We start from the raw sequence: 15,301 nt of genomic DNA on the forward strand, positions 1-15,301 counted from the left end.
TCAATTCGAAGATATTCTTTAATTATGATTTCACTGAAAAGTTTATATTCGTTGGTTCTCGGGTGGAAATACCAGGTCTCGTATTAGGTTTCAAAGGGTTTTTTGTTTCCAATGACCGCTTATATGCATAGGACCAAGGGTTCCAAGTATGTGTTCAATATTTTGTTTCACACATAAACAGATTAAATAGGATTTTATGAAAATGCTGTCAAATCAACAAAAAAAATCCTGGAAATAAGCGTTTTAGAACCCATAAAGTATATACAGGGTGAGATGAAAAAAACTGCAACCAATTTTGGACTGCTGTCATTTCTAAGCCACTCGTCCGACAGCTGTTAAAATTATTCCCGTGACAGCTGATTATATTGTTTACAAGCGTACAAAAGCATTTTGGTGAGAATTTTCGGGAAAAAAGTTATTCGTGATGGAATTCAAGCGTGATAGTGATGGAATTCAAGCGTGGCCGAAAAATGGGTCGTGAGCTGAACATATCGCAATATTCCATTCGGCAAATATTGAAAAATGAACTCGGGGTAAAGCCATTGAAATTCCAAACAGATCAAAAGAGCTTAAGAGTTTCTTCGCTTGGCCGAAATGGTTAATTTGCAAGTTTCTCCGATGAGAAAACATTCCATGTCCAGCAGTTTGTAAACAAACAAAATTATCGTGTTCACTTTCCACAGAGGTCAGCTGAAAATGTGTACCTTCGGTTGGCCACCAGAACTCAAGCGGCGGTCATGGTGATGGTGTGGGCCGCTATAACAGCCGATGATCGCTCTCCGCTCGTATTAATCAGAATAAATGCCGAATATTATCGCCAAATATTCAGGAGGGTGTATTAAAGCCACGGGCACGCAAACACTTTGGCCACAGACCTTGAACATTCCAACAGGACTTAGCACCATCGCATTCAACACGCGCCACCACGAATGGTTACAAAATGATGTTCCTCGCTTCATTCCCAGCGCACAATGGCCACCAAAATCTCCGGATACCAATCCGTTGGACTATTGTGTCGGGAGAATTTTGGAAAGCAAGGTTGGCACTAAAAAATACGAAAGTGTCGATCACCTCAAGCAAGCGCTTCGTTCTCCACTAATAAACAAACGTTGTTTTTATAAAAACAACTATAGAAGGATTAAGCCTGACCATTTTGCAACAACAAATAAAAAAATGTAAAAATTATGACGTTTGACTTTGATGCAGTTTTTTATCTCACCCTGTACTCTACCATCCATTTTTAAATTAATGATGTAATGCGTATGCACTTGGCGTATGAGTAACGACCTGTTGGGTCATAAATCATACGCTCCCCTTGAGCCAATGCATTAACACACACATTCCGGCCTTAATCTTTGTTGACAAATTTTTGCAGAAAAGTGCATAAAATCTCACAGATAAAAGTGAAATTGATTTCTTTGCAGGCTACTTTTTGGGTTCTAGAAATGCTAAGGAAAGAAAGCTGCCAAAATCCCTCCAAAATCGCCAAAGTTGATATACTGGCATGAACAGTAAACAGCATGTATGAGGCATTAAGTCTCTCTCTAGCCCCTCCTCTCTCTAGCTCTCTTGCAGTAAAAACAAGTGAAACCAGAAGTAATAAATAAAAACAATAAAAAATAATAAAACAACTCTTTTCTGCGAGAAAAATTTGTTTAAAAATAATTTATAATTATGTGATTACCTCATTGCCTTTAATAGCAAAAAAACTAAACACAAAAAAAAAACAAAACCAAAAACATTGAAAAAGTTTAGTTTGCGTTTTTTTTTTTTTTTTTCGTCATTCAAATACAAATAACGTGAGAATACCTCATAGACAACAACAATGCCAAGAACAAAAAAAAAACATAGCAACGAATCGAATGCAAACCAAACATGTGTTTGATTTGTTAGCTGGGGGAATGTCGGCAAACTAAAAGATGGGCGAGGGGGTGAGTTGGGGGAAGAAGGAGGAGAGAGAGAGAAGACAAACAATAGGCTCCAATTCGACCACAAAAACGTAGTACCGTACAACTGTTCAATGCTAGTCGTAAACAAATACATGCACACACACATACATGCATGTCTATTAGTCGTCTAAGAACTTTGGCACACACATACATATGTATGTGTTTGAGCTTTGCCTCACTGTTCGCTGCAGATAAAATATTTCAAATGATGAATTGTATATACTCGATACAATATTTGTTATTGTTGTTGTTTACACTATGCACATCGTAGAAACCATTAGATACAAACACACTCACACACACCCAACCACAACACACACACTGTTGCATATACTATGTATACGGATACTTATATCAGCGATATTTGCATTTTGCCGGTAAATGTGAATGAATTTCTTCGAAAATGATTTCACACTTTCTACGTTTCGGCTGCTGTTATTAACGCGATGGCGATTATGGCGCCGCTGTCGTTATTCTGTTAATCATGGTAGTGTTCACTAAACAGAGAGAGAGTGGGAGAGAAATAGAGGGAGAGAGGGAAGCTGCACTGCGTTACTAATCGAAGAAGAACTAGCTCATTGCGTTTGCCCCCATTTCGTGTAATTCGTTATTGTGCAAGGCGAAAATCTAAATGTGCCGCTTCAAATGTTTTGTTGTTCGATAGGCAAGGGCAATTGTGAAATTATGAGGGATACCCTGTTTGTTCTAAGTTGTATTTAAGAACGTGAGAAAATATCGCGATTGGATTTTTATTCTATAACTTTGCCATTTCTGTTTCGGTATATTTTTAGGTTAAAAAAAAAAAAAAAAAAAAAAAAAATATATATATATATATATATATATATATATATATATATATATATATATATATATATATATATATATATATATATATCTGAACCGATTTCGATCAAATTTGGCATACTTATTTTCAGGCCTAATTTGATTCCATATTGTTTGGGCTGATAATACACGTTTCGTGCACAATAAAAATGCAAATCGGATGAAGATATATATGAGAGCTATATCTAAATGTTGACCGATTATTTACAATTTCAATAGGGTTAGTCCTTGGGTCAAACAAATGATTTGTGTAAAATTTAATCTGGATCGGGTAATAAATGCGACCTGTGCTTTGTTTACAAAAATACATGGACAGTCGGACGGACATGCATTAATCGACTCAGAATGTGATTCTATGCAGATAATCAAAAGGAACTATGGTCTATCTCGTTTCCTTTTGCCTGTTACAATACCCTGGCCACCTTGTGGTGTATGGTATAAAATTAGAACAGTAAAACTAAAAACATATTAAACCTCTGCATATGCTTTGGCTTGCATTAATGGTAAAAGTCGCCCGACAAAGGCCGAAAATTTTGCAATTTGTACCACAGGCAAAAGTCGACTTCGACTTTAAGGTTCCAAGTTCAGGAAAAGGGTAATCTTGGAATTTCGGTACCAACCGAATCGGCTGTAATTTTATATTACGGGTTCTCACTGCAACAATTTCCAATACTGATCTACAGCTCTGTAAAATCCATATTAAGTGCATCCCGATTTTGAAGTTTTCAGCCAAAAATTCTAACCGAATAAAGTTTGAGGCTATGGTCCTAATCACATTTTCAGACAAAAACAACAGCGATTTTATATTAAATGTCTGGTCTGTTCGAAAATGTGGTCTGAAAATTTCCAAAATTTTCTTTAAGTTCTTCGACACGATATTAAAACATATTTTTTCGATTTCTTCTCACCAGCCACTTTCCCTTCGTTATTATAGAGACATATACAAAATAATAGACTTTTTATTGGCCTTGTTAACCCCCCATTGTTCAGCAAAAGTCGTGATCTCAACTTAAACAAATAGTTGACGTTAATTAATAGCAACTCAATTCATACAAAATTTGCAAAAAAAAATAAATCAAATTTAAATATGCAAACTTGAGGCACCAGCCATCTATGCGGAAAAGATGTGCGATCGAATGCAGTGCAACAACAACAAAAAACTGGTTAGTAGCTAGCTTGCAGCGAAGCTAATATTCAATCATTTCAATGTCAAGAGTAAACTTTAGCAGGTTTGGCGTTGAACAGACTTCTAAATTGAATTTGACTTTCAGCAGCGTCATTGTCAATTGACTCGAGAATGGAGAGAATAGAGTTGTGGTGAAGTGGATAGAATTATTAAAAAGCACACACACACATTAAATAAACAATCGATCGAGGATTACTAGGATTGTTTGCCAATTATTAAAAACAATTATTATTATCTCAGACTTCGAACAACGCAATATTCTCAACAAGTATTTCCAATGTAGTAATTCATATAAAAATAGTATTTTAACACGCCAAATAGCCAGCCAGAGGCTGACCGGCTAGGCTGCAATGACATCACATCCATCAACGGAATCTGTTTATTTATTTATCTGGCATGGCTCTGCTGTGCATACAAAACGCAAATGGAAAATACACAAAACTAAAATAAAAATCAAACAAATAATGGACAAATAAAATGAGTCGGAGACACGTTTGCCAAAAAAAAGAAGGCCAGATCGCCCAGAGAAAAAAAATACACTTACAAAAACGATCAGTTCATGAAAATTGAACTTTTTTTGGAGGATGTCAAGTTTTACATAAGGAAAATCCAGCAGCCCAAATATGCAGTTTGACCCAGAATTGCTCGTTTTGTAGCATTTGAAAACGTTGTGGCCTCTGTGAAGTACTTTCCTGCAAATCACTTAAAACAACTTGAATTTCCATTTATGATGACAGTTCTGACAAACGCAATGATAATATTTACTTTTCATTAGGAGAGTATTGAAATGAAAAACATCTGTTTTTGGCATACAAAAGATATAATATCTTTTTTTTTAATTTTTGAAATGCAACACTTTTTCTAGGGTATTCCCCCATATTTTTTTTCTTTTGCAACAAAGGAAATGGTCTTCATATGTTTTCCCCATCTTTTGTGATTTCAACACAATCCCATTGAAATGGAAGTGATTCTGTGCTGCAAACATATGTATGAATGTAGACACGCGTGACTGAAATTGAAATGGGTTGTGGAAGGAGAAGAGGGGAAATTCTGGAAGCGATCGTGGAACTAGTCTACATATGATGCAATGTTTTTTCTTTAAAAACTTAAGCGTGATTCACTCATCATCAATGAACAAGTTTTCGAATGACTATCAGCCATAGTTTGTAATTCTGAATAATTACACAAGGTTACAAGGTATTGAAGTGGAATGTAAATTCAGAATTAACACATTTTTAAAATTGATACAATAAGGCATTTTGAATAAGAAATTTTTAAAAATACAATTCTGAGCATTATCTGATAAAATATCATTAACATTTTGAGTTCAAAAAAAAATAGATAATAATAATAATAAAGTAAGCAAATTATTTCTTATTAAAATATTGAACAGGAACATTAAGACGACATTCCTCTAAATGTACAGGGCGAGATGAAAAAACTGTTATTTTGTTCACAAGCGTGCAAAAGCATATTGCTGAGAATTTTCCAGAAAAAAAATATTCGTGATGGATTTCAAGCGTGATAGTGTGATTTCTTCATATATGGCTGGAACAACACAAGTGGCTATCGTTAGAGCACTCCAGCATTAAACTGTGAATAAATATTTTGTGTCTCGTACCATCGCTCGTTACCGTGATACTAGCAGCGTAGCCCGACGTCAAGGAAGTGGACGGAAGAAAATAGCAACATCAGCTGAAATGGTTCGAAAATTAAAAGAGCGACTTGATCGAAACCCGCGTCGCAGTGGCCGATAATGGCTCGTGAGCTGAACATTCGGAAAATATTCCATTCGGCAAATATTGAAAACACCAATTGAAATTCCAATAGGTGCAAGAACTTACACCGCAATAGAAAGAAAATAGACTCAAAGGAGCTAAAGAGTTGCTACGCTTGGCCGAAAGTGGCGAACTGCCGAATTTGGTTTTCTCCGATGAGAAAACATTCGTTGTCCTGCAGTTTGTAAATAAACTAAAATCTCCGAATACAAATCCACCAATCCGTTGGACTATTGTGTCCGGATTATTTCTGAAAGCAAGGTTGGCACTAAAAAATACCAAAGCAATCTTCACCGGGAATGGGCCATAATACCACAGATCAACATTCGGCAGAGTGTGACGGTTTCATTGGCCGTTTGAAGGCCATAATTCGTAAAAATCTAAGAATATTCTAATACTTGATGCTATTTTCGACATCTTTTGCTTTCATTCAATACAATTTAAAAAAATGTAAAAATTATGGCGTTTGACTTTGTTGCAGTTTTTTTATCTTACCCTGTATATGTCATTAAACAAACGGCAGGACTCGAAATTCACCTGCCTTTGGTAGTGGCCGGCCACAAAGGGTCAACATTTCATACAACTGTGAATCTACCATCAGACAAAGACGTCTTTAAGTTGGTCCGAACAAAGGCTACGTAGTTATACTATTGCAGTCGGAGTTATGTTAGGTGTTTATGTCTTAAAGTGAAGTTGGGGGATGAATATTGTGATTTTTTTTAGCCATTTCAGAATAACTTCGTTTATAGGCATAGACTTCTCTTTCGCTTCTATAAGAAGAGTTGTGCCTACCTAGTTCGATCCAAAGAATTGGTTCCTTATCAAGTTCCGTGGAATCGGGACGTTTGTATAAAAACTCTGCGTATGAGTGATATGAAATATATGAAATCACTCATACGTTTGGGAACTGGTGTACTGACCTATGAACTAAATTAACCCAACTCTATGTATAAAAAATCAACTTCGACAAATGTAAATCTAAGTTGGAGAAATATTGAAATCTTTCATTGAAATGGTTAAAGACATATTAATCACTAATCGTTTCCACTAATCAATTTCTACTCTCAAAACGAACAATTGTGGCCATGAAGATGCATCGAAGTGGAAGCACTCTTACGTGGGAGTGGCCATCACATTGCACTGGTAACCATGCCCACTTGCCATGGCTAAAATGAGGTTCAACCATTCGCTAATTCTGCAAATTCGTCTCTACATTTGAATAGTTTATAACGCAGTTGGGGGACTGCCATTCACTTGTTCTTGTTCTCTTCATTCGACTGCTTAAGTATGTTTAAGAAAACTGTTTCCACTATCTTTAAAATTAATGTAATTATTTTATTATGTTAAAAGTTAAGCAAATGAAATCGTCGACGATCACTGATCCGTTGCTTTCTTGGTCTAGAATAAATGCTTTTGCCTTTTTTTGTGAGCGCACCGAGAATGGTGTATAAAGAAGATAAACACATTATTACAACGGTAATAATCTTAACGACCGACAATAAAAGTGGTTTCGTATGAATAAAAATGAATGATATCTTTGAGAGAAAAAGAAAGAAAAAAATTAACCCGAAAAGGGTTTTTAACTTGGTGGTTATCGAATTAAACTGCAGTAATTAATAAGGCAGAGTTGTTCGAAATGCCACAAAAAGGCGAAAAAAATTGTAATACCGATACTTAAGTAGGACCAAAAATCTGAATATTGGCATTTTCTAAAATTTCACTGTAGGAGAAAATAAGCTTTACGACCTGTTTCTGTACGACAATACGAATGTGAATACGAAAGATAAACACCATTCCTAATAAGTTTTTTTTTTATATTGAAATACAAAATTTGCAAAAAACACATTTGGATTGATGTTTTACGTTCGCAAATAATAATTAGACCTAAAAGCATCAAATACTGTCAACCTTCTCTAAGAAGGCCCTTTTATAATAAATCTGATCTGTACGGCCTTATTATGCCTAGGTGCGCTTAGTAGTACAAATGCTGTTGCTACTACCACGAAACGGTAAAACACATTTCGTGTTGAAAAGCCAACCTTGTCGTTGAAAAGCATACGACGCGCCTTGTTGCTTTGCCACATTTGTTTCCAACAACAATTTCGAGTGAGAAAATGCAATTAAAAATAAAAACAGAAAATTAAATGTAACGAAAAACCCCAAAGAAAAATTAACGGCAGTGACGACGATGAGTGCTGAGTTTTCAGCGTAAAACAAAAATACAAAACCTAAAGTCGAAAAGTCAGGCGGACGGAGGGGCGCACAGGCACACAAACAAACCAAGAAATGCGACATATGAAAAATAAAACGTTTGTAAATGGCTACAAAACCACATGGGCTCGAATTACAAAATCTGGTCCAGGAAAAATAATTACAGAAAAAAAAAACACAATTATCCGGAAATATCAGAAAATGTGTGGTCGTCTTAGGTAGTCAGTCATTCGGCCCAATGGCTGAGAACAATAGAGCACTTCGTCTAGCCAAACTAAAAGCATATGCATATAACTTTAATTGTAATTCAAGTATTTGAATTTCTATTTTTAATTAGACCATTGCGGTGGTCAATTGTAGTGGCATTTAGTGATCAGCTAGCCAGCCAAGCCATCTGGCCAGTGCTGTTCACTCAACCTGTTGATGGCACTGTCCGGCCACCATATTTACACGATGGGACAATGTACTTTACATGGGATTTGTTGTTGTTAAACTCTAACGGAACTTCATTCTATGGCGCAATTGGCAAATATCAATTTCCGGCATACGAAAATAATCATTGAAAAAAAGACCCAAGGCATGTAAAAAAACTATGTAGAATTGATTTGCTGGGCATGCCCACTAAATGTTTTGTTATTTCACAAAGAGGTATATTTCAAAAAAAAAAAAAAGAGACGCCCAGAAGTTCAACCAGCCAAAGAGAACTGGGCATTTTGGAAAACCATTGTCATATATATGATGTTGATGTTGTTGTATTTTTAATTGTTTACTATTCAAATGATATTTCCATCACATCGATCAAATAAAGCAAAGTAATGTTGTTGTACTCACTCTTGTTGCTGCTTCACTAAGTTATCCAATTTGGCCTGTAGGGCCTCCGCCGAGGGTTTGTGTACTTCCCCAAGGAATGTGACGATTGATTTTGAGAGCGCCTCAATATCTTTATGTGATGATTTAAGTTCTTCCGATTCGCTGAGTATTTCCTGTTTCAAAAGAAAAACGATAACAACAAAAACAAATAAATTAGAAAAAATATCAAAGAAATCGACGAAATCGACATTAATTGGGAATGTTATCACAGCAAATTGATAAAGCAGCAGGCATCAAACAATGCCCTCAAGCAACCACAATAAATATCTTTTGGGGTTTGGTTCGCTTCAAAGGGATTGTTGTTCGAGCCATTTTAAACAAGTTGACGCATTTTTGGTTGGTTTGTTGTGTTTTTTTTTTTTTTTTTTTTTTTTTATTCTTCTATTTCTTTGGTATAAATAAACCAGTTGTGGCCGATATTGTTTTTTTTTAACTTAAGAACCACAAATTAGATATGCATATTAATTTCTGAACACCAGGCTTCAGGCTAATTAAGAGGGTGATGAGCAAAACAAAAGATAAAAGAGGAAATAGCTTTGGAATCTAACCAATTCGAACTGGATTTTTTAAATAAAAATAGATTTTCTTTTTATTTTGGCAATTCCGATGTTCCTCAATCGAATTGGGAATTTTTATTTTTTAGATACAGAAGAGATTTAGAGATAAGGCTCTTTGGACCAAATCCGTTTCAGGACTTAGGAGTAATTCAGGGAAAATATTTTACTTCATAGAAAGAGAAAGGATCATTTGTTTTTGTTCCTACATAACAATTCCTAATATTAGCGTCAGTGCTAGGAAAATATCAGCCCACTCATTTTATGCTCTCAGCCATATGGCTATAGAGGATAGATGATATATATTTGATATGGCCAAAACGTGCCTCATCGAAATTGCGGTTTTAGACCTTAGGTCACTCTGGACCAAATTCGGTTTAGGATATTTGGAGTCGATCTAGTGATGTCCGTCCAACATATATTTTTATGAGATAAAAAAGCAACAAAATCAAACGCCATAATTTTTTTTTTTAATTTTACTGAATGAAAGCAAAAAATGTCGGAAATAACATCAAATTTTAGAATAAGTTTAGATTTGTTTGAATTGGTCACCTTTGACACGAATTATGGCCTTCAAACGGCCAATGAAACCGTCACACGCTGCCCGAATGTTGCTCTGTGGTATTTTGGCCCATTCCCGGCGAGGCGCTTGCTTGAGATGATCGACACTTTGGTATTATTTAGTGCCAACCTTGCTTTCCAAAATATTCCAAACGGACTGGTATTTGGAGATTTTGGTGGACATTGTGCGCTGGAAGTGAAGCAAGGAACCTCATTTTGTAACCATTCTTGGGTGGCGCGTGCTGAGTGCAATGGTGCTGAGTCCTGTTGGAATGTCCAAGGTATGCGGCCAAAGGTTTGCGTGCCCAAGTCTTTAATACACCCTCCAGAATATTTTTCGCATTATTATTCGGCATTTATTCTGATGCCACGGTCGATTAATACGAGCGGAGAGCGACCATCGGCCGTTATGGCGGCCTGCATCATCACCATGGCCGGCGTTTGAGTTCTGGTGGTCAACCGAAGGTGCATGTAAACACGGGCATTTTGTTTGTTTACAAGCTGCTGGACATAGAATGTCTTTTTCTTTTGCTGGACATAGAATGTCTTTTTCTCTGTTGCGTTGTAAGTTCTTGCACTTTTTGGCTTTAGCCCGAGCTCATTTTTTAATATTTGCCGAATGGAATATTGCGATATGTTTAGCTCACTAGCCAATTTTCGGTCACTGCGACGAGGGTTTCGATAAAGTCGCTTCTTTACTTTTCGAACCATTTTTGCTGATGTTGCTGTTTTTTCCGTCCACTTCCTTGACGTCGGGCTATGCTACCAGTATCACGGTAACGAGCGATGGTAGGAGATTGGAGTGCTCTAACGATAGCCACTTGTGGTTTTCCAGTAAAATATAAAGGAATCACACTATCACGCTTGAATTCCATCACGAACAACATTTTTTCTTGAAAATTCTCACCAGAATGCTTTTGTACGCTTGTAGACAATGTAATGTGATGCCACTGGAATAATTTTAACAGCTGTCGGACGAGTCGCTTAGAAATGACAGCAGTCTGAATTTGGTTGCAGTTTTTTAATCTCACCCAGTATTTTGCTGTCAGAAATGTTGGATTGTGTGAAGATAGTTTGGAAACTTTTTTCAAATTTTATGGGACTTTCAATTGATCAAGATTTTTATGGTGAGTTACCAGAAAAAGTCGACATATTAAAATGATAACAATTCATAATGTTCTCTTCTTCATTTTCAACTATTCTTTCGTCATCCAACTCGCGCACAGAAGAACGAATGAAAGTAGCTAAATCGACTAAAATTTCCCGAAACGGATCCCGCCCTTAATTCCGAACAAACTCCAGTTTGACCGTATAACTAAGGGTATAAAACTACAAAAGTGTAAAACTATTAGAATTATACACATTGCTTTTATCAGAATCTGCTCTGATAGAAGCACTCCATGGCAGACATAACACGCTTTGGGTATTTACCAAAATTTTATCTAAAATACAGAGGGTTAATGACGTGAATGCTAACCCAGAATATACTTGAATTATGCAAGCGGTTTTCAACAAATACACCGGCATATAACAAATGGAATGATAAACCTAATTTGCCACCTATCCCAAACATCATGGGTGGCTAAATTTGGATCTATAACTCATTAATCGTTGTAGGTATTTAAAATTTCTTTACACCTCAAAACTAAATAAATACTTTTCTAAACATTTGTACGCGTACGTGCATATGTAAACGTATCTAAATGTAAACATGTGTGAAGAAGAATGCAACAACAACAACAAAAACTCTGAAAACTACTAAAAAATTCTCGACCAGACTTTCGAAGGTCAGCAACCAAAAAATGTTTGTATTTTTTCAGAGCGATCGTTGATCGCCATCAACACCACATCGCCCAAAAAAAGCGCCACAAACGTAACAACAACAAAAAACTACAACAAAAGCACTTAATTGAAAATAAAAACTAACAACAACAACAGCGATTTTTTTATAAAAGCTCAGCTTAAAATTAACAAAACCTCTCAATTTAAATTCAATAGAAAGAGGGGAAAAACATGACGGCTAGAAAGACCGCGTTTGGAGAGCGAGGTTGGAGGTAGAAGCAGGGTGGTAGGCCAATACATGTTTGAAATACAATTTGATGAGATTGTGTGTTCACCAGGCATAACGTACAAATATACATATGTAGCCAAGTTCATACACATGTACATATAGCGGGGTAGCGGGGAACGGAGGTGTGACAGCAGTCCGCAATGATGTTGTCATCAAGCTCACAGTAACAAATTTTGTGATTATTTATTATTGTCACTTTTTGTCATTGTTGCTGTTGTTGTTGCCATTGTAAGTTTGTTCCATTCGTTGTTGTTGTCTTCTTATACAACTCAGTTGTCAGTTTAGTTCATTTGTTTGTTGTTTATGACCATTGGAATTCAAAAGAAAAGAAAAAAACGAGGAAAATTGAATGAGAGAACCCGCGAAAGAACGAACGAAGCGTTTTATTTAAAGTATGACACCATCGAAGAAACGACGACAAAATAAAAGAACAGCACAACAACAAATATGATAACAACAATATTTACGTTGTAGTGGTAACAACAAAAATAAAGTGCGTCTATTTTTTTTTTATTTTATTTTTTTGTAATGAATAGATTGCGAGCAGAGAGTGTTTTGCTAAGAAGCCACAGAGGGGAAATGCCACATAAACGGTGGTGCTGGTGGTCTAAGCCAAGAATGCGACTGGAGGCATCTATCTTCAGGGCTTTGTTTACATTAACAATGAAATTATGAATGAATAATGTGTAAATAATAAAATAAATCATGGCATATCTACAAATGTATGTTATGTATGTGAGACAGGTTGTAATGGTAAAATGGAACTCTTCCCGAATGTGGGTTAATCAGGTGTACATTATTTGAAAATTGGGCTTAAATGTTTAGCTTCGTTAAGTTTGGACGAAATCGTACTTAGCACTGTTATTTTCTGATTTTTTAGCAGTTATCCGATATCTGCTCTAATTTTCGAGATATTCATGCAAAAAGCATTCATTTGATTTCTTTTTTTTAATTAACAACACTAAGTATCATTCAATGGGGGTGGATTGGAAAATTCTAAAAAAAAAGGTTCCAAAAAAGTTTGGGGGTCCTAGGCCAATCTTTTTAGGGTCCATTATATGTAGCCATAACGAAATTCAAAGTACCTTAAATATTTTGGTCTACACTTCACAAAAATTACAATAGATTTTTCCAAGTGGATTCATATTTTTACACCCTCTATCTTGGAAAGGATGGTATATTAAATATGTCATTCCATTTGTAACACCTCTAAATATTCGGCATAGACCCCATTAAGTATTTATACAGGGTGATATGAAAAAACTTCAACCAACTTCAGACTGCTGTCATTCATAAGCCACTCGTCCGACAGCTGTTAAAATTATTCCAGTGACTGCTCAATATATTGTTTAGAAGCGTATAAAAGCATTTTGGTGAGAATTTTCCAGAAAAAAAGTTATTCGTGATATAATTCAAGCGTAATAGTGTGATTTCCTTATATTTGGTTGGAAAACCACATGTGGCTATCGTTAGAGCACGCCAGCATTTAATAGTGAATAAATCTTTTGTGTCTCGTACCATCGCTCGTTACCGCGATACTGTAGGTAGCGTATCCCGACTTCAAGGAAGTGAACGAAAGAAAACAGAAACATCAGCAGAAATGGTTCGAACATAAAGAAGCGACTTGATCTAAACCCGCGTCGCAGTGGCCGAAAAATTGCTCGTGAGCTGAACATATCGCAATATTCCATTCGGCAAATATTGAAAAATAAGCTGGGGGTAAAGCCATTGAAATGTCAAAAAGTGCAAGAACTTACACCGCAACAGAAAGAAAATAGACTCAAAAGAGCTAAAGAGTTGCTTCGCTTGGCCGATAGTGGTGAACTGCCGAATTTGGTTTTCTCCGATGAGAAAACATTTAAATAATTGTCTAGCAGTTGGTAAACAAACAAAATAAACGTGTTTACTTGCCAAAGAAGACAACTGAAAATGTGCACATTCGGTTGGCCACCAGAACACATACCACAAAATTATGTCCAATTTGGTATTAAGGACTAACAATAGACTACAATTTTTGTAGTATAAAATTTTCTATAAAGGCTCCCGTTTGTTATGCCCCCCATATAACGGCTCCAGCCACTATATCGTTTTATTTTTTTTTTTATTTTTTGAAAACTCTAACTGAAGGTATTGTCAGCTATTTCTGGGGTCTGGTGACATTTTTCAATTCATTAGGCCCTTATTTTTCATATTTGCTTCTCTTAGCAAAAATGTTTCAATGTAGGTCAACGTTTCGGACTAGCGTCCATATAAATGTACCTCTTGATTTTATCTACTTCCAATATATTTGGCTAAAAAATTCTATTAAGGTTACATTCATCTTACATAAAAAAATCAATATGTGTAGGTATATGTTTTCTAAAAACATATTTCAAAATTTATTTGTTATGTTTATTAAAAAATTGGACAAAATGGTGGGAGTTATGAAAAATCGGTGACTTATTTCATGATTTAAAATGTGAATTTTTTTGGGAAACTGAGAACACGAAGCGTCAATTTAGTCAAATAATTTTGCAGATTTTTAAGAAGTATTGCCATCTGTAACAATGTCGAATAATGTCGCCAAATATTGATTATAATTGCGATATTCGAAATCTATCGTATCCATACATTTTATTTATTTTTCTTTTCACAACAATTATTATCTGTTATATTTTTTTCTGAAAGCCGCACAAAGAACAGCTTGATAAATGAACAAACACAAAATGCAATTTATTAATATTTTGCTTTATCGAAAGTGAGTTAAATACTTTGGAATGTCAAAAATAAAAAAAAATATTAACATTTCAGTATTATCGTTACGTTAAATTGATGTTAATTTTTGCAAAACATAGAACGTATCCAATCAACTCGTGGTCTTGACTTTCCAAAAAAAAAAAAAAAAAAAAAACGCGTCATATAAACAATTCTACAAATGTACGCATATCATTACGGCTTTGTATTAACAACCGGTTCAAATAAACACAGAAAATACTCAACCACAAAATGACGGATAAAAAATTTACGGGGTATACAAAAATTCTAACGAATTGTGAGATTATCAAAAAACACACACATAAAAAACGAAATAAAAAGTAACAAAAACAATATAAACCATTATTTAAAAACATACAAAAAGATAGGCTTTAGATATGAAGACTAAAAATAAAACCAGAAAAAAAAGAGATGCCGCCTTGTGACAAATTTAAATATTTTATTATTCATTGTAAAACCAATTATTTTCACATTACAACTTTTTTCCCTCATCATCAATTAAAAATTTACGCTGTTGACATATT

General features: G+C 35.3%; 1 protein-coding gene across 9 annotated transcripts in view; it reads right to left on the reverse strand.

Moving 5' to 3' along the window:
• Positions 1-15,301, reverse strand: part of LOC101890034 (muscle-specific protein 300 kDa) — a 204,563-nt gene that overhangs the window by 73,219 nt on the left and 116,043 nt on the right. For all 9 annotated transcript variants that reach the window (XM_059121315.1, XM_059121319.1, XM_059121314.1 and 6 more), the window contains one exon: positions 8,799-8,950. In XM_059121315.1, the coding sequence (XP_058977298.1) occupies positions 8,799-8,950 (152 nt within the window). The remainder of the gene's footprint in view (positions 1-8,798; positions 8,951-15,301) is intronic.

This window comes from Musca domestica, unplaced genomic scaffold (assembly GCF_030504385.1).
Source record: "Musca domestica strain aabys unplaced genomic scaffold, Musca_domestica.polishedcontigs.V.1.1 19, whole genome shotgun sequence".
Lineage (NCBI taxonomy): Eukaryota > Metazoa > Arthropoda > Insecta > Diptera > Muscidae > Musca > Musca domestica.